Source organism: Theropithecus gelada, chromosome 4 (assembly GCF_003255815.1).
Source record: "Theropithecus gelada isolate Dixy chromosome 4, Tgel_1.0, whole genome shotgun sequence".
In the NCBI taxonomy this organism is placed as follows: Eukaryota; Metazoa; Chordata; class Mammalia; order Primates; family Cercopithecidae; genus Theropithecus; species Theropithecus gelada.
The window spans coordinates 38,900,866-38,919,988 of NC_037671.1; the positions used below are offsets into that span (position 1 = coordinate 38,900,866).

The 19,123-nt window shown below is 43.2% G+C and overlaps 1 protein-coding gene and 1 pseudogene across 1 annotated transcript; one reads left to right on the plus strand and one right to left on the minus strand.

Moving 5' to 3' along the window:
- Nucleotides 1–553: 553 nt before the first annotated feature.
- SRSF3 (serine and arginine rich splicing factor 3) lies at nucleotides 554–10,229 on the plus strand. The gene is made up of 6 exons (XM_025383652.1): nucleotides 554–1,373; nucleotides 3,617–3,824; nucleotides 5,673–5,807; nucleotides 7,962–8,000; nucleotides 8,520–8,606; nucleotides 8,764–10,229. Exons 2-6 carry the CDS (start codon nucleotides 3,619–3,621, stop codon nucleotides 8,789–8,791), a joined length of 495 nt encoding a protein of 164 aa, XP_025239437.1. The 5' UTR covers nucleotides 554–1,373; nucleotides 3,617–3,618; the 3' UTR covers nucleotides 8,792–10,229.
- Nucleotides 10,230–12,586: 2,357 nt separating this feature from the next.
- On the minus strand, nucleotides 12,587–13,131 carry LOC112623311 (annotated as a pseudogene).
- Nucleotides 13,132–19,123: the final 5,992 nt, after the last annotated feature.

Below are 19,123 nucleotides of genomic sequence, written 5' to 3' on the forward strand. Positions count from 1 at the left end.
GCAATACGTCAGACTAGAGTGAAAGGGGTTTAGGGTGGGGGTATATTTGGGGGCAGGAGACTAGCTGAACTGTTCAGGAAATCTTGGTGATTTTTATTTTCTTCCTTTTTTTTTGACACGAAGTCTCGCTCTGTGGCCCAGGCTGGAGTGCTGTGGGAGGATCTCAGCTCACAGCAACCTCCACCTCCTAGGTTCAAGTGATTCTTCTGCTCTCCTCCCAAGTAGCTGGGATTACAGGCGCCCGCCACCACGCCCGACCAATATTTGTATTTTTAGTAGAGACGGGATTTCAGCCTGTTGGCCAGGCTGGTTTTGAACTCTTGACCATGTTGGCCAGGCTAGTTTTGAACTCTTGACCTCAAGTGATCTGCCTGCCTCGGCCTCCCAAAGTGCTGGGATTACAGGCGTGAGCCCGGCGCCCGGCCCTAGGTGATTTTTCTAAGCTTATCACAGTCTCTCTCCCCTTAGAGTTAATTATTCTTGTGGCTCTGTCTTTCTAAGGGAAGTGGTCCGGACAAAATACATGCCAGGCAGTGCAAGGGCTGCTAGGAGAAAGGCCCGAGATACCCCTCCCGGCATTCGCTTGGGGGCCCACAATTTACATTCAATCTTCTTCAGAAACTTCCTTTTCCCGGTGTTTGCTAAAGGTGATAGTTTCCAGGTCACCTGACCGGTCTCCTTTGCTGTCAGCGCCAAGTCCTGCAAGTTTGCGTGAGAGGCGAGAAACCAGCAAGAGTTGGGCAAACTTTTCAAACCAGGTTTTTCCTTCAGGGTGGAATCTAGGCGGCCACAGTCTGGTGCCAGCTGGGTCACAAACAGCTCCGTGACCTGTTTGTAAACGCGATGCTCTTAGGTCCAGCCTAACCGCTCACAAGGGTGAAGCACTTAATTAATTCATCTCTTAATCTTGTTAGGAGCCAACGGCTCCTATTAGTGTTTGGGCGTGACGGGGACGGTGCTGTTTATGAAGTCCCAGCCCATTTGGAGGTTAGGAAGAGGGGTCTGTGGGTAACTTGAAGGTCGACACATTAGGAAGAACGCTCGAGGGAGCGCCAGGCCTGTTACAACGAGCGCGCGCCGGCGCACTTCTCCACCCACCCGGCGCAACCGCCAGAGCGCGCTCCCAGCAACCGCGGCTCTCGCTGCGTTTGTAGCCACTACGTCACGGCCTCTTCTGCTTCTCATTGGGCGAGTCCGTCCAATCATGTGATTCCAGTATGGCGTATAAATAAAGGCGAGGAGAAGGCGGTGGTCCGCCATTTCGTGGACGCCGGGTGAGCGAGAGCATTGGTGGGTGTTGGGCCGGAGGAAAGCAGGAAGACCCATCGGAGCGTGTGGATTTGAGCCGCCGCATTTTTTAACCCTAGATCTCGGTAAGAGACCAGCGAAAGAGGGAGTGAGGTGGAAGTGGAATTTAACCGTACCAAAGAGGAGCCAGGCCCAATGGCGGCGCCAGATTGAGACAAAGAGGCGCCGCCGCCATTTTGTGACGTTCAGCACGGGGCGGTGGCGGGGGTTCCCGGCCCATCAGAGGGTTTCCTAGTCTTGGGGTGGAGGTGTTTATATTCCTCAGTGGGTGATGAGCCAGGATAGGGGGTTACCCGGGAGTTGGGAACCACAAAGGGGACCGATAGCCGAGTTGTATTCCAGGTCGCGGCCTTTTTATGTTTATGGCGCCTTTTTTTTGGGCCCATCATTTAATTGGGAAGCTCCTCGGAATGCTTTTGTAAAGTCACTAACCAAGACTGGACCTTTTAGTTCATGTTAAATGGCCCCCGTAATCACCTTTACTTTCATGTAGTTTCAGTTTTTGCAGCCTGAATCTAATCACTTTTTTCTAAGACCGAACGATCTTCCTTGAACTTAAGATTCGTTCTTTCAGCCGCCTCCCATTAAAATGTAGGCTTAAGACAGGTGCCAGCAGTGTTTTTAAAGATTTTCACCAGTGGTTTGATCTTAGAACTCCTGGGCACAGGGTGTGGTCACAGCAAGTAGGATGTGTCTGGACTGGATATTTTAATTAGACAAGCCCAGAGTAAGAAGAACGTGGTGTTTATGGAAAGCACTTCAGCTAAATTATTGAGTATATGGTTTTTATGTAATTGAAACTGGTCTACAAGTTTATCAGATTCATCGCCGAAGTGACGACTAAGTAATAAAGCTTAATCAAATGTAAGTCCGCCAAGGAAAAACAAAAAAATAAGTCCCCAAAGTGCAGTGAATTTTTGAGTAGCAAATACCTCTTTGTAACTTTTTATTAAAGTAAAATTATCTCAAAGTGGTATTCAGTATAATCAGTGTTGTGTAATCATCACTTACACGTAGTTCCAAAACATTTCCGTCACCCCCCACCGCCCCCAGGAGACTCCTACCCATTGAGCCCTTACTCCCAGTTTCCCTGTCCCACTTCCTCCAGTCACTAGCCACCACTAATCTGTCTCTCTGAACTTAGCTATTTTAGATATTTAGTATTTATGGAATCGTGTATTTTTATGTCTGGCTTCTTTAGCGTAATGTTTTCAAGATTTTCCAACGTTGGAGCATTTGTCAGTACATCATTCTGAACAATACTCATTTTATGTCTATACCACATTTTGCTTATCCGTTTCTGTTGATGGACATTTGGGTTAACACCTTTTGGCTACTGTGAATAAGTGCTGCTATGAGCTTACGTTTAAAAAAAAAACTGGAAAGTTGGTCTCGTTGCTTGAGAAATTCTTACTGCATAAGACTTTGGTCTATTTAATGACATGTGATAGCAGCCTTGTTCCTATGATTTCAAATGACCAAAATAGGCATGCATTTATTTATTTTTATTTTTTTGATGATGGAACCTCGCTCTGTCGCCCAGACTGGAGTACAGTGGCGCGATCTGGCTCACTGCCACCTCCGCTTCCCGGGTTCAAGCGATTGTTCTGCCTGAGCCTCCCGAGTAGCTGGGACTAAAGGTGTGCGCCACCATGCCCGGCTAATTTCTGTATTTTTAATTGAGACGGAGTTTCACCATATTGGCTAGGCTGGTCTCGAACTCCTGACCTCGTGATCTGCCTGCCTCGGCTTCCCAAAAGTGCTGGGATTACAGGCGTGAGCCCGGTCCATGGGCATTTTTTTTTTTTTAATGAAAAGTTGGCTTTTTATTAAAGCTGATACGTTTTGGCTTATGTAGGCACTTTGAATCCCTTTCCTGGTAGTGTAACCTAAAGGACTAGCTTTCTTCATCATTGTTGTATTTGGTTTTGAGTCCCCAACAGAACTCTTTTATACTTTTCTAGAAATGCTTTATTTTGGGGATTAAATAAAATAACAGGTTAAGTCTTTAACTCACGGCCCAGATGATGGTAAATGCTCCTCCAGTGTTCTCACGTTCCAAGGAAGCTGTTTTTTCCTTCACTAATTGCTGGCTTCCTGAGGGTCAGGAGAGTAAAAGTTATGGGGGAATGGGTGCTTAGCAGTAACATTTCTTGTTTGGTTTCTAGCATTTTGGAATTAAGTTTTTTTTCTCTTTACATGCTACCTTAAACTCTTTTGTGCACCATAATGGAATTCTTTCTAAGGATCTGTGGTTTTAACTGTAGATGTTTAGATAAATGAATATTTTTGGTATTTTTCATTACAGAAATGCATCGTGATTCCTGTCCATTGGACTGTAAGGTTTATGTAGGCAATCTTGGAAACAATGGCAACAAGACCGAATTGGAACGGGCTTTTGGCTACTATGGACCACTCCGAAGTGTGTGGGTTGCTAGAAACCCACCCGGCTTTGCTTTTGTTGAATTTGAAGATCCCCGAGATGCAGCTGATGCGGTCCGAGAGCTAGATGGAAGGTGATTTAAATTGATACAAATGTATTGCTTGTATTTTTCATATTTAAAATGTACAGGATATGTGGCTCTTAGATCTGGCTTTCCCAATCACCGGCCAATTGTATCTTTAGATACAATTGGGATTTTTTTTTTTTTGAGACGAGTCTTGCTCTGTCACCTGGGCTGGAGTGCAGTGGTACGATCTCGGCTCACCGCAGCCTCCGCCTCCTGGGTTCAGGTGATTCTCCTCCCTCAGCCTGCTGAGTAACTGGGACTATAGGCGTGTGCCATTATGCGGGGCTGATTTTTGTATTTCTAGCAAAGATACGGTTTCACCATGTTGACCAGGCAGGTCTCGAACTCCCGACCTCAGGTGGTCTGCCTGCCTGGGTCTCTCTCCCAAAGTGCTGGAATTACAGGTGTGAGCCACTCTGCCCAGCCAGGATCAAATATTTTTAAGAGTAGTTGTGAACTGATACTTGTTTAAAAAATTGTTTTCAAAATGGTTACGCGGGTTTGTTGTATCTTTACTTTTATGTGTTTGAAATACTTATTCCAGAAAGTGAATCAGTTACTATCTCCCTTTGTGTTAATAGTGTCCTGTTAGCTGGCTAAGTAAGGCCTGAGTATTGACCTTCATGCCCACACCCCCCTTTCCTCATCTTTGGAAATATAATGGAAAAAAGGGTCTGAGTGTTCACTGTAAAGCTACATGAAAGGTTGGTCAATTCAAGCAGGTCGTAGTAAAGTTTTCCAGGGCTCACCTCTTCCCAGTCACTGTCCAAATATGATAGCTTATCTAAATGTAATGACTGGTTGTATGAAGGGTGAGAAGTAATGGTCTTTTCTACTACTCTGAGCTATAATTTCTTTTTTTAAAAAAATGTATATTATTTAAAAAATAATACAGATGGCGGTCTATGTTGCCCGGGCTGACTTCAAGCTCCTGGGCTCAAGCCATCCTCCTACCTCAGTCTGTCTGAGCGCTGGTATTACAGGAGTGAGCCACCTCACCTGGCCACAGCTATAATTTGTTCTGTGCTGACTATTGAGGGGAGAGGGTACTGTAAAATGGCCAAAATGGTTGTCTTGTCTTGAGCCCATTTTTTACTTGGAGTTGGGCGGGGGGAGACCAATAAATACAGCCTGACAAGTAACTGAAATAAGTGCTGGGACCTCAAAGGAAGAAGTCGTAATGAAGATACAGAAGAACTTGTTTTTCAAGGATAAGTGGATCTTCACACTTAAATTGCAACTGTTAACAAATTAATATTGAGCTCAGTAGTCAGACTGGCTCTAACAATTAGGCAATTAAAATAGAAGTTGGCTTCCTTGTGAATTGGTACTTTAGAAAATCCTATTTAATTGTTTAATTTGAAATTAATTGAAATTTTAATTTGAAACTGAGAAACAAACTTATTTTGTTTTTCAAGACAGAGTCTTGCTCTGTTCCCCAGGCTGGAGTGCAGTGGCGTGATCTTGGCTCACTGCAACCTCTGCCTACTGGGTTTGAGCGATTCTCCTGCCTCAGCCTCCTGAGTGGGATTACAGGCATGTGCCACCACACCTGGCTATTTTTTGTATTTTTAGTAGAGCCAGGGTTTCACCATGTTGGCCAGGATGGTGTCGAACTCTTGACCTAGTGATCCGCCTACCTCAGCCTCACAAAGTGTTGGGATTACAGGCGTGTACCACCATGCCCGGCCAAAGCTCACTTTATATTAGTAAAAATAAGGGAGCTAGAAATTTGGTATTAAATTTCACATTCAGATGTGTTCTTTGCAGAATAGCCAACTGGGAGTACTTTTGGCTTTAATACACAAGTCAGAAAGTTAGGCTGTTTTAAGTTTAATATCTTTGCTTCCTCAGAACACTATGTGGCTGCCGTGTAAGAGTGGAACTGTCGAATGGTGAAAAAAGAAGTAGAAACCGTGGCCCACCTCCCTCTTGGGGTCGTCGCCCTCGAGATGATTATCGTAGGAGGAGTCCTCCACCTCGTCGCAGGTACTTGAGAGAAAGCTTGTTTAGAGGTATTGGTGTAATGGAGTAGCTAGTAGGAGCAGGTATTTCTCTTAAAAGTTTGTTGGTGGGTTTTAAACTTTGGAAGAATCGGAGGTTTCTATGAAACATTTGTTGGGTGTAGTTTGGGGTATGTGAGTTGTGCTGAGTGTTGGCTTTTGTCTTTAGGTCACTGTTCATGTTGGTAGTCAGTAACTTCTATCTTGGATCTGTCTTCTAGTTCATCTTTCTAGTTGCATCTTTCCAAATCTTCCCTTATACTTCAATTTAGGCCTTTTTCCATTTCTTGGCTCCATAATGACAAACATTACATTCAACTCTAGCTCTTCACAAATTTGTGTTTTCTACTACTAGCACAATTGTAATATTTATCAAACAGGCAGCTGTTTTAATGTTACAACTGGTAAAGTAGAAATCATTCTGAAACTAACTTAAGTCACTGACCAATAAAGGGGGCTAAAAAAGACGTAATCCCAGTCATCTGTTCTTCAATCCCAAATAGGAGAAAATTCAGTTTTTTTATAATTGAAAATGGCATCATTCTTGGACCAGGCAGTATTGTCTGGTTGCTAACTCCACATCTCCTCAGACCTCCAAAATAGTTTCTATAGGACTAAATTTGCCTCTTACAGGTGAGTGGAGTCCTTCTAGGAGACAGGAGTTCAAAATCTTGCCCCTTTTGCTATTTTGAAAAACAACAGCACACTGTTGCCCATCATAATAAAGAGTATTTGTTAGCTAATAGATGGTTGTACTGATGGCTTGTTTTTCATTTTTTTTTGTGCTTTTTGGTCCATCTATTAATAAAAATGAACCCCGTTACAGAGTCACCATCATGTCTCTTCTCACCACCCTCTGAATCTGCATTAGCCAGTCAACTAGCCCTTTCAGCGTCATGTGACCAGCGCGCCCCATTCAGCTTGGCTGGTGTCGTTTCACATGACCCAGGCTGGCCAGTCGTCAGGTTGCACCGCCCTTTGGTTCCCGAGCATGCTGTTTTCTCTCAGCCTTCTCTCCAACCTTAACCAAATCGGCAGCAGCCACCTCGACCGCCCACACATTCCTGGCCAATCAGCTCAGCTGTTTATTTACCAAATGTCTTCACAACAACTACAGCAGCAGCCTTCGGCTAACAAAAAAGCAGGAAAAATCCACAACACCCCCTTCGCCAACCAACTAAATCCAACGCAACATCTGGCAAAACCTTTTCAGCAAATTCTTCCTGGCCGTCAGTCCGGCAGCCTCACCTCACCATTTCTAGCTTGTTGAAACCCAAAACTAGTAAGTTTTTCCTGCTTATACAGTTTACTGCTGGTTAAAATAAGGAGTAAGCGGCTTAAAGTAATTCTTTTTTCTGGATCAAAGGCTGGCTGTGCATAATTGAATGGTAACGTACATATATATTGCTTGAAAAACTTTTAAGGGTGATAGGGAACTCGTAATGTAACTAGACCTTCAAGTGAAACTTATTTGCATGTGCGAGATGCCAAACTAAAAAATTTTAATATCTCTAACAGATTAGCTTTCTTTTCTGGCAAAAATTTGTTGAATCCTATCACCTTTAAATGGTTTTACTAACAGTTTCAAAATTTAAAATTTTGGGGTTGAAGTGTGGGCCAAGCTAAGGTAATTTTGGTAAGCCTAAACACACTCTTAAATGTGACGATCACAAATGCAGTTCTAATGTACCACTTAATGGCATCAATATTTACACCTACCGCGTTTTCACAAAATTACACTATCCACCTGGTACCTAAGTCTTGTCATGGACTTACAGGTTTGCATGGGTTCCAAATACTGGTTTATGGTACTGTTTTTGGAACTACTTGTGGGACTATATTTTGGTGTGGTGTTTGGGTAGTGAGGTTAGTTTGACATGAAGTTTTGCATTGGACAGATCTGCTGTGAAGCATTCTTTGTTAAAGTGAATCCATGGTTGGAATACCTGCTTTTCACTTGAGCTTTTTGTTCCTTAATCCTTCTGTGCCTTTTTTTTCTTTTCTTTTTTTTTTTTGGACGATGGGTGCCAGTTCTTCGGCACATTCACTGGGCCCAACAGTGAGATTGAAAAGTTGGGAAATGCCTCACGCCATAAATACTAATTGATGATGAGCCTAATTTTCCTGTTTCTGCTTTTAGATCTCCAAGAAGGAGAAGCTTCTCTCGCAGCCGAAGCAGGTAAACGACTACCTTTTTTGGCTACATTCTTAGAAATGGCGGTGTTTCTGCTGTTCTTAAACTTTTCCAGATGGCTTGGTTAATGGGAATAAACCTTGGCTTTAATAGTGAACAGGTTGTAAGGATGAGTCACTTTTCTTTGAGTTTTCAAAGACTTTTTAGAAAGTATTTAGTTTTTTTGAAAAAGAGGGTCTGTCACCCAGGCTGGAGTGCAGTGGTGTGATTATAGCTCACTGTGTCCTTTAACTCCTGTCCTTGGAGTGATTCTACCTCTTCAGCCTCCTGAGTAGCTCAGACTACAGGCACATACTATCACACCTGGCTAATTTATTTTTTGTGGAGATGGGATCGATCTTTGTTGTCCACTCTGTTCTCAAATTCTTGGCTTCAAGTGAGCTTCCTGCCTCTGCCTCCCAAAACATTGGAATTATTGGCATGAGTCACCATGCCAGATCAAGAGAATATTTACGTATAATTTTATCATACCTCATTGGTCCTAATGTTTTTTCTGTCGTTTAGGTCCCTTTCTAGAGATAGGAGAAGAGAGAGATCGCTGTCTCGGGAGAGAAATCACAAGCCGTCCCGATCCTTCTCTAGGTCTCGTAGGTAAGATCTTAAGATAATTTATATTTAAGACTTTGCATACATAGTATGCTAAGACCTTTTTTGTAAGCCATGAATTTTTTACTTTAAAAGTCTATTTTGATACATCACTAAGTGTTACCAAGTTACAAATGTAATGTTTTGTTTTCTGTTTTTTTAGCCGATCTAGGTCAAATGAAAGGAAATAGAAGACAGTTTGCAAGAGAAGTGGTGTACAGGAAATTACTTCATTTGACGGGAGTATGTACAGGAAATTCAAGTTTTGTTTGAGACTTCATAAGCTTGGTGCATTTTTAAGATGTTTTAGCTGTTCAAAATCTGTTTGTCTCTTGAAACAGTGACACAAAGGTGTGATTCTCTATGGTTTGAAATGGATCATATGAGGCATGTAATACCAAGAATTGTTACTTTACAATGTTCCCTTAAGCAAAATTGAATTTGCTTTGAACTTTAGTTATGCATAGACTGATAATAAACCTCTAAACCTGCCCAGCAGAAGTCTGATTTTTTTTTTTAAATACAGAAACAACTGGCAAAAAAACTAAGATTTACTTTTTTTCCATAGCTGGGATATAGGATGCAGCTATAGTTGAATAAGCAGTCTTTAAAAACTGCTGTGAAACACAAGCCATCAGGTAAAAAGAAACGCTGAACTATTAAATTAGAGGTTTTTGAAAAACCCAACTTTCATCCTGGGCAGAGGTTGCCTAGTTGGTATAGAATCTGTTATTCAAGAAAGTTTACCTTTGCTTTAGGTCATAAGTTCCTTATTTGATTGCTGTATATGGATACATGGCTGTTCGTGACATTCTTTATGTGCAAATTTGAGATTTCAAAAAATGTCCTGCCAGTTTAAGGGTACATTGTAGAGCCGAACTTTGAGTTACTGTGCGAGATTTTTTTTCATGCTGTCATTTGTAATATGTTTTGTGAGAATCCTTGGGATTAAAGTTTTGGTTACAAATTATTGTTTAACTTGAAAGCCTGTTTTTCCTTGCAAACTCAAATCTGTGAGCTTGGTACCAAGTCCAGGTATAACATTCCTATTGGAAGCCATACTTATATTTTCTTGTAAAGTGCTTTTGAATTAATAAAATATTAGCATAATGGTGTAATAGTCAGTTGAACCCACTGTTAACCATTGTTCTTATCCCATGGGAAGCAGTTGGTTACACGATTCTTATTTTATAAGAAACACAGCTGAGAGGCACTATGGATTAGTCTTCTGAAGTGAAGGGAATATAGATGTCACCTAAGTGATAGTTAACACTTTTTTTTTTTTTTTTAAGGAGTAGAAGCCAGTTCAGGGTCCATGTTATTTAGTGACCAACATTTTAAAGTATAGCAGCAACCTGGTACTTAAACACAAAGTAAATTGCCCATTAACAATCATTTTTATCTTTAGCATGAAAACTTTCCACAGGTCTAAAAATTGCTTCCATTTTTTAATTTGAGGTGTTGCATGGGAATTCTAAGCTGATCCATCATGATGTAAAGTTCACAATATGGTTCAAATGTAACAGTGCAGAATTGAATATGGAGGCATGCATAACCTTCCTCTTAGAAAATGGGAGGAGTTGTAATTTCAAATTTTTGTGCAATTAGATTAAATCATAATGCAACAGTCTTGTGGCTTAGTTTCCTTAAATATGCTCTTTCAAGATAGTTTTGGATTATGCTGTATTGACTGTCTTAAATATGAAAGATAAGTCATTGCATTAAGAGTTCAAGCTATATGAATATATTAAGATACATGGCCGAAATAATTATTAAATTATTTCCACGTTTTACACAAATCTCGCGGGGAGAATTGGTGTCAGGAAGATTCAGCCTTGAAGTTAAGCATGTTAACTTTAAGAGCTGAGATCTAGCTACTTCACTCCAGCCTGAGTGAAAGCATGTTCAAGAAAGACACTTTTCAGACTGCCTGTTGATTTACTGCGAACTCTAGCATTGGACATTTTGTCTTTCAGTATTCCCACATAGCCTAAAAACTGTTCCTGTTAGGAACAAGGCAAGATAGCTAAGAAGTTATGGAAGCCACGCAATATGTCAATTACATTGCTCTTATAAATGGAGAACTTACATGGGCATTTTTTGGAACTATATGCCCAAAATATGCGGGCTCTTAAATTGGAAGGGTTTCTGTAAAAAGGACAGTCAGTTATGGGTATAATATGGCTAAGAGGAATAATACAGAACCTGAAATAAAAGTGACTTTACCAGGGAGTTACCCTGACTTAAGTGACTTACAGTCCCAGTTTGCAGTTACTTTAACTAGCAGCCCTAGCACAACCTCAAGACTTAAACTTTAGAACATGGACATTGTTAAAGCTTTGAATTGCACATTTAGATTGTGGCTCTTTGGAAGTTTTAAAGTTCCTGTAATTTCCAAAATAACAGGTCACATTAACCAGTCTTGTCCATATTCTGGGTTGAGTGTAAAACTGAAAGAAATCACAAAACTGAACTCAGACCTGTGGTTTAAGGATTAAGGTGTTCACTAGAAATCACTATTATTAACACTTGATGGCAGTGTAAAGAAACATTAAGGATTATAGTTGGTTATGTTTTCAAAGATACTGGCTGAACGTGGTGGCTCATGCTTGTAATCCCTAGCACTTTGGGAGGCTAGGGCGGGTGGGAGTATCTCTTGAAGCCAGGAGTTTGAGGCCAGTCTGCCCAGCATGACAAGATTTACATTTCAATTTTTTTTCTTTTTTAAAGGAATATTTAGCTTGATCTGGTTCACAGTTTATTGTGGGTTGCTTCTGACCTCCATGTCTTTCACAGAAAGTTGAAAATAAGGAAGTTGTAGTTGACCAAGCACAGGTACCCTGTATCTACCGTATGAGTAGGTCTTAGAGATCCTTACAAACATGCGATCTGTCAATGTCCATGACACCCCCACCTTATTAGACTGCAGTCAGTCGCTCTCACTCAAACCCATATGTGAGTGGGAAATCCAGGGTATTACTATATTGATTTTAGTACAGTGCTGCTTAATTAGGAATTTTGTGGGATTGAAGAGGTATTTCAGAATAGTTACAGCCAGACTCCTGGCTGTAACTATTGACTTAGTTTTTCAGGGTGACCTAACCCTGTGTAATTTTGAGGAGTTCTACATGATAAATACTCATGGTGATGTGAGAACCACTAGTTTAGTATATTGTCCAAGTATGTTTTTTTCAGAGTTCTGAATGAGATTTAGTTGTCATATCTAGTTGGTGGTAATCTCTTATAGTTGTATATTTTTGTATTGCCAGATTGTTGCCTTCTGGTTTTCCATCTTTTCGAGAAAGATTTCTAATTAAAGTTACTGAAGAAAAACTGGGTTGGAAGTATATTTTTCTCTAAATAATCCAGTAGTGTTGAATTTGATTTTATATGTCCACACTAATTTTTTTCATCCTGTTTTATTAAGGATTCATTGGGTACCTGAAGAGAATGCAGCTGTAGACCCCTTAAGGTTCTGAGACCAAGATCATTGAAATTTGTTTTGACTGGGCACGATGGCTCATGCCTGTAATCACCATACTCTAGGAGGTTGAGGCAGGCGGATCACTTGTGGTCAGCAGTTAGAGACCAGCCTGGTCAACGTGGTGAAATCCTGTTTCTACTTACAAAAATTAGCCAGGCGTAGTGGCAGGCGCCTATAATCCCAGCCACTTGGGAGGTTGAGGCAGGAGAAGCGCTATTCCTGGTGGTTGGAGGTTGCCGTGAGCTGAGATCTAGCCACTTCACTCCAGCCTGAGTGAAAGCGAAACTCTGTCTCCAAAAAAAAAAAAAAAAGAAATTTGTTTTGGTTAGCCTAGTATAATTGCTTAGTTTTGTCCATGCAACTTTCCCCTTGTTGGACTGTAGTACTTCATAATACAGTATTTGGATTCTTATTTAGTATCGTATTTTCTATGGATTTGATGAAGGTACCAAAAATGATTCCTAAACTAACACATGAAATATATGTGCGAAACATTGGTGTATTTTTTTTTTTTTTTGGCTGTAAGTTTATTCAATGCAAAAGAATCCTCTCCAATTTTACTGAGGTGGCCAACCACGTGGTCCATGACCAAATCTGCCTCTAAACTGAAATTCGGTTGCTGACCCAGCCCCAGCCTCGGCTTTCTTGTCGGCACCAGGTGGCACAGCACTCCGTCTGTAGGTATCTCTGTCAGCTTCGCCTCTTGTGAGCTTTGCAGGTCGCTCACCCTCCAGACCTTTAGGCCGAGGCCTGCCAGTCTGGACAGCTACAGCATAGGGTGGCAGGCACAGTCTCCGGGGGCAGATGAAGGTAATCACGGAGATACCCTCATTGGTAAGGTACCAGTAGAAATGTCTCCAGGCAAACTTCCTTCACGTAGCCTCGGGACTTGAGAGACTGCATGGCCTTCATGACATGAAGACGAAGGTTGGACACATTCTTGTCTGCCAGCTCCGGGTGCTTAGGCATGTGGACATCCTCGGCCACCATGACTCTCTCCTTAAAAAGGAGTTCATAAATGGCAATCTGGTTCTTAGGCATCAACATCTGGCAGGTCTCTGCCACGCACTGGCTTCATCCTCTCACTCTCCCTCTGACAATCTTCGCCAACCAGCGGCCCCCTACCCCATAAAATAAGCCTCCAACCCCTGTTGCTACTCAGAAATGGGTGTGGGGGTAGTGGGAGAAAGGCCCTCTGCCCGCATCCTGGGGAGGAGCAGCGGATAAGGCGGCAGGATGGCCCGGATGGGAGCCGATGGAACTGGAACTCCACCAACATTGCTTTTTTAATCTTTAGGTCTTCCTCGTTTCTGATATAAGGCATTGTATGGTTGTTTTACTACAAAAGATGTAGAATATGGCCATGTAGTGCCTCACTGTAAGTTAGTACATGTGTCTTGAGCAAATGGAAATATCAAAACATTGATACTTCTCCCTAATCATTTGGAAGGTCCCGAGATGGAGACTGTTTACAGGGCAAAATTAAACCTTCCGGAAAAGTCTATAGGTTGGAGTCTGCTTTTGAAAGCCTTGATAATTTGTGGTTGGGCACCTTTGTTTCAGTATATGCCTCATTCAGATTTCATCTGGGGCAAGTTAGCATTCTTGTTTGTGTTTTGTTTTTTGAGACCAGTGTTGCCATGGCTTACTGCAGCCTTGGCCTCTTGGGCTCAAGCATTCCTCCCACCTCAGTCTCCCAAGCAGCTAGGACTACAGTCACACACCACAAAAATGTTTTTTAAGAGATGTGGTTATGTTTCCCAGGCTGGTCTGGAACTCCTCAAGGGATCCTTCTGCCTCAGCCTCCCAAAGTGCTGGAATTACAGGCCTGAGTCACCTTGCCCTGGCCAAGTTAGCATTGTTTACTGTTTTTTTATTTGCTCACAAAGCCCCAAAATGTCAACCTAAGGGGAATGCTATTGAAGTTGTTGCCTAATGCTGCCTGGAGCAGGGCAGCGGCGGGAGGGGGTGGGGTGGAGATGTGCAATTTATATTGGTCATTTGGAGAAGGAAATCTTCAAGTATTTAAAAAAAAAAAAAAAAGTTGTATAAGTCTTGAGACATAGAAATTTATTTTTTATTTAAATTTTTTTTTTGAGATGGAATCTGTTACCCAGGCTGGAGTGCAGTGGCTTGATCTCGGCTCACTGCCACCTTCGCCTTGTGGGTTCAAGTGATTCTCCTGCCTCAGCCTCCCGAGTAGCTGGGACTACAGGCACGTGCCACCACGCCCAGCTAATTTTTGTATTTTTAGTAGAGCCAGGGTTTCACCGTGTTGGCCAGGCTGGTCTTGAACTCCTGATCTCAAGTGATCTGCCTGCCTCGGCCTCCCAAAGTGCTGGGATTACAGGCATAAGCCACTGCGCCCAGCCTAGAAGTTTCATTTTTGAAAGAATAACTCCTTTGGGAAACAATTCTAAATCTTAAGCTCAGGCAGCTGGTAACTTTTAAACACCTCGTCCAGCTGGCTCTCTGCCACCAGAATCTCATAGTTACATTTATTTTTAGTTTAGATAAAACTACCTATGTTATGTTTTCAATGAAAGTATTTTATAAATACAAATTGGAATGTTGATTTGTCATTTAACTTTTTCATATTTTCCTCACATGTCAAAAGACCATGACACAAGCCACTTAGGAATGGGATATGGTGATAAATCATAACACCAGCTCAATATCTAGAAATAAAAATCTATATAATATTTGTGTTTGACTGGAGTGCAAGTTTAGGCTGTTGACCTTTAGCAATTCATTTTCACCCCAGTTGTCTTTTTTTTGTTGTTGGTTGGTTGGTTGGTTTTGAGACGGAGTCTCTCTGTCACCCAGGCTGGAGTGCAGTGGTGTGATGTCAGCCCACTGCAACCTCTGCTTCCCAGGTTCAAGTGATTATCCTGCCTCAGCCTCCCGAGTAGCTGGGATTACGGGTATGAGCCGCCATGCCTGGCTAGTTTTGTGTTTTTAGTAGAGAACGGTGTTTCAGCCTATTGGCCAGGCTGATCTGGAACACCTGACCTCAAGTTATCTGTCTGCCTTGGCCTCCCGAAGAACTGTGATTATAAGTATGAGCCACCATGCCTCGTCTCACCCCAGTTTTTAAATTTTCGTATTTTTGAAGCACATTCTTGCTCTGTCACCCAGGTTGGATGGAGTGCAGTGGCACCATCATATCTCACTACAACCTTGACCTCTTGGGCTCAAGTGATCCTCCAGCCTCAGCCTCCTGAGCAGTTGGGTGGCAGATGCTTGCCATTACACCCAGCTAGTTTTTTTTGAGATGGAGTCTCGCTCTGCCGCCAGGCAGTGCAGTGACATGATCTGGGCTTACTGTAATCTCCGCCTCCCGGGTTCAAGCAATTCCCCTGCCTCAGCCTCCCGAGTAGCTGGGACTACAGGTGCACGCCACCATGCCCGGCTAATTTTTTTGTATTTTAGTAGAGACAGGGTTTTACCATGTTGGCCAGGATGGTCTCGGTGTCTTGACCTCATGATCTGCCCACCTTGGCCTCTCAAAGTGCTGGGATTACAGGTGTGAGCCACTGCGCCCAGCCCCAGGCAGTTTTTTGTGAGATGGTATTTCACTGTTGCCCAGGCTACGCTCAAGGACCCCCCCAGCCTTGGCTTCCCAAAGTGTTGGGATTATAGGCATGAGCCACTGCAACTGGCCATCCCAATTCCGGAGCTCACATTCAAATGATAAGGAAAGACTAACGAATCTGAGGTGAAGAGGAAGAAATAAATGCCTTAATCCTGAAATACGGGTTTAGAGGCAGAAACAATTGAGAATGTAAACTGCACTAGGATTGAGGTAAAACGGTTTATTTAAGCCTTGAGTTTGAAGTGGGTCCAAATCTGATTGGTTTTTTACTTTCCTTCAGCCATGTACTTGAACAAGCATGTTTAAGACAACTTGTCCAGCTTTAATACTAACAGGAAAACCAAGAAGTTGGGAGTATTAGAGTGCATCGATGAAATAGCTGGCTCACTCATTCTAGCTGCTTGGAGTTTAATGAGGACAGGTTTATTGAGCTGGCAGTCTTGGTTAGATTTCAGTTGGCAATATATAGCAATCCATTTGACATGAAATTGGCCTCAAAGAGTGAGGTTTGAAGAGGTCACGTGCTTTGCAAGTTGGAGTATGAACACGTTGACAAGGAGAGGGCTAAGAACTGAATCATTGAAAGTATCTGCCTTAGGCCAGGCGCTGTGGCTCACACCTGTAATCTGAGCACTTTGGGAAGCCAAGGCGGGTGGATCACCAGAGGTCTGGAGTTTGAGACCAGCCTGACCAACATGGAGAAACCCCATCTCTACTTAAAAAAAAAAAAAAAAAAATTAGCCAGGCGTGTTGGCATATGCCTGTAATCTCAGCTACCGTGGGGAGGCTGAGCCAGGAGAATCGCTTGAACCTGGGAGGCGGAGGTTGCAGTGAGCTGAGATCGTGCCATTGCATTCCAGCCTGGGCAACAACTCCGTCTCAAAAAAAAAGTATCTGCCTTTTAGGTTGCTGGACATTTCAGTGAAGACAGTTGGAGTGGTCAGGAAAGAAACTATGTCGCACCATTTCTGCCAAATGAGAGCCATTTTCTTTATTTTTTGATGATAAAGGATTTTTTTTTTTTTTTTTTGGTAGAGCCATTTTCATATGTGCTGTTGAACCACTTGAGAGGTATCTGGTGTATTTTTAAGTAGAGACAGGGTTTTGCCATGTTGGCCAGGTTAGTCCTTGGACTCTTGGCCTCAAGCAATTCACCCGCCTTCCAAGGTGCTGGGATTATAGGCGTGAACCACCGCACCCAGCCCGAGGTTATTTGTTAAAAGGGCAGAAAATGTTCCATATGCCTTACGTGTCCTACTAAATATAAATAATGATTGTGTTTAGAACCCAAGGCAGCCTTGACTCCAAAACCCTTGTTTTCTGTTCCATTACATTTTAACTTTCTCATCCCAATCATAAAATGCCATTTTGTTGCCACTCGTTGATTGTCAGGATTTAGAGCATGTCTTCTCAATTATAAAGCATGCTTGTAGTAAAAAAATTGTACAAACACTGGAAAATAATTACCTCCTCCAGTCTTTTATAAAGGTAACTTAAGACTTTTATGTATTTTTCTCATGTCAACTCATCTGTAATTGTGTATTCTAAAAGTTACGCATTTATGATGAGCAAGTATTTATACAGATAGAAATGCTAATCATTGTATCAGCTTCCTTTTTATACATCTGAAGCATGTAAATCTAAGGTGTATATATAGTGTATAGACCTATAGTATATGCTATTATATGGGCAGGTACCATAATTGTTTAAGAAGTCAGTTAAGACGTTTCTTTTTTTTTTTTTTTTTTTTTTTGAGATGGAGTCTTGCTCTGTCGCCCTGGACTGGAGTGCAGTGGCCTGATCTCGGCTCACTGCAAGCTCCACCTCCCGGGTTCACGCCATTCTCCTGCCTCAGCCTCCAAGTAGCTGGGACTACAGGCGCGCACCACCACGCCCAGCTAATTTTTGTATTTTTAGTAGAGACGGGGTTTCACCGTGTTAGCCAGGATGGTCTCGATCTCCTGACCTCGTGATCCGCCTGCCTCGGCCTCCCAAAGTGCTGGGATTACAGGCGTGAGCCACCGCGCCCGGCTCTTTCTTTTTTTTTATTTTGCGATGGAGTCTTCCTCTGTTGCCAGGCTGAAGTGCAGTAGTGGCGATCCTGGCTCACTGCAGCCTCCATCTCCTGGGTTCAAGTGATTCTCCTGCCTCAGCCTCCCTAGTAGCTGGGACTACAGGCGCGTGCCACCACACCCAGCTAATTTTTTGTATTTTTTTAAGTAGAGACGGGGTTTCACCATGTTGGCCAGGATGATCTTGATCTCGTGATCCGCCTACCTCAGCCTCCCAACATGCTGGGATTACAGGCGTGAGCCACCGCACCTGGCGGTTTTTTTTTTGAGACGGAGTTTCACTCTTGTGCCCCAGGCTGGATGGAGTGCAATGGCAGGATCTTGGCTCCCTGCAACCTCCACCTCCTGGGTTCAAGCGATTCTCCTGCCTCAGCCTCCCGAGTAGGTGGAATTACAGGCACCCGGCTAACTTTGTGTGTGTGTGTGTGTGTGTGTGTGTGTGCGCGTGTGTGTTTTGAGATGGAGTCTCGCTCTGTCGCCCTGGCTGGAGTGAAGTCGTGTGATCTTAGCTCACTGCTACCTCTGCCTCCTGGGTTCAGGCAGTTCTGCCTCAGCCTCCCTAGTAGCTGGGACTACAGGCGAGTGCCACCACGCCCGGCTAATTTTTTTTAATGTTTTTATTGGAGACGGGGTTTCACCATATTGGCCAGGCTGGTCTTGAACTCCTGACCTCGCAATCTGCCCACCTCAGCCTCCCAAAGTACTGGGATTACTGGCATGAGCCACTGTACTCGGCCAACTTTTGTTTTTTTGAGATGGAGTTTTGCTCTTGTTGCCCAGGCTGGAGTGCAATGGCGCAATCTTGGCTTACTGCAACCTCCGCCTCCCAGCTTCAAGCGATTCTCCTGCCTTGGCCTCCCAAGTAGCTGGGATTACAGACATGCACCACCATGCCCGGCTAATTTTGTATTTTTAGTAGAGATGGAGTTTCTCCATCTTGGTCAGGCTGGTCTTGAACTCCCGATGACCTCAGGTGATCTGCCCACCTCAGCCTCCCAAAGTGCTGGGATTACAGGTGTGAGCCACTGCGCGCGACCAATTTTTTGTATTTTTAGTAGAGATGGGGTTTCACTATGTTGGCCAGGCTGGTCTCGAACTCCCAAGTTTATGATCCACCTGCCTTGGCCTCCTAAAGTGCTGGGATTACAGGTGTGAGCCACTGTGCCTGGCAAGACGTTTATTGACGGGCCTGCCTAACTTTGTCCTGAGGGATGCCAAAGGGCTGCACAATTTAATACAACAATGTTGCTGTTGTCAGGGAAGATGAAGCTGTGCTCGTGGAACGGTTGGCATTGTTTCAGTCTGTCCACATTACTAATCTTGTGGGCATGATTGAAAGCTGTAACTAGCTGCTGTTGCTACAGTAGACTGG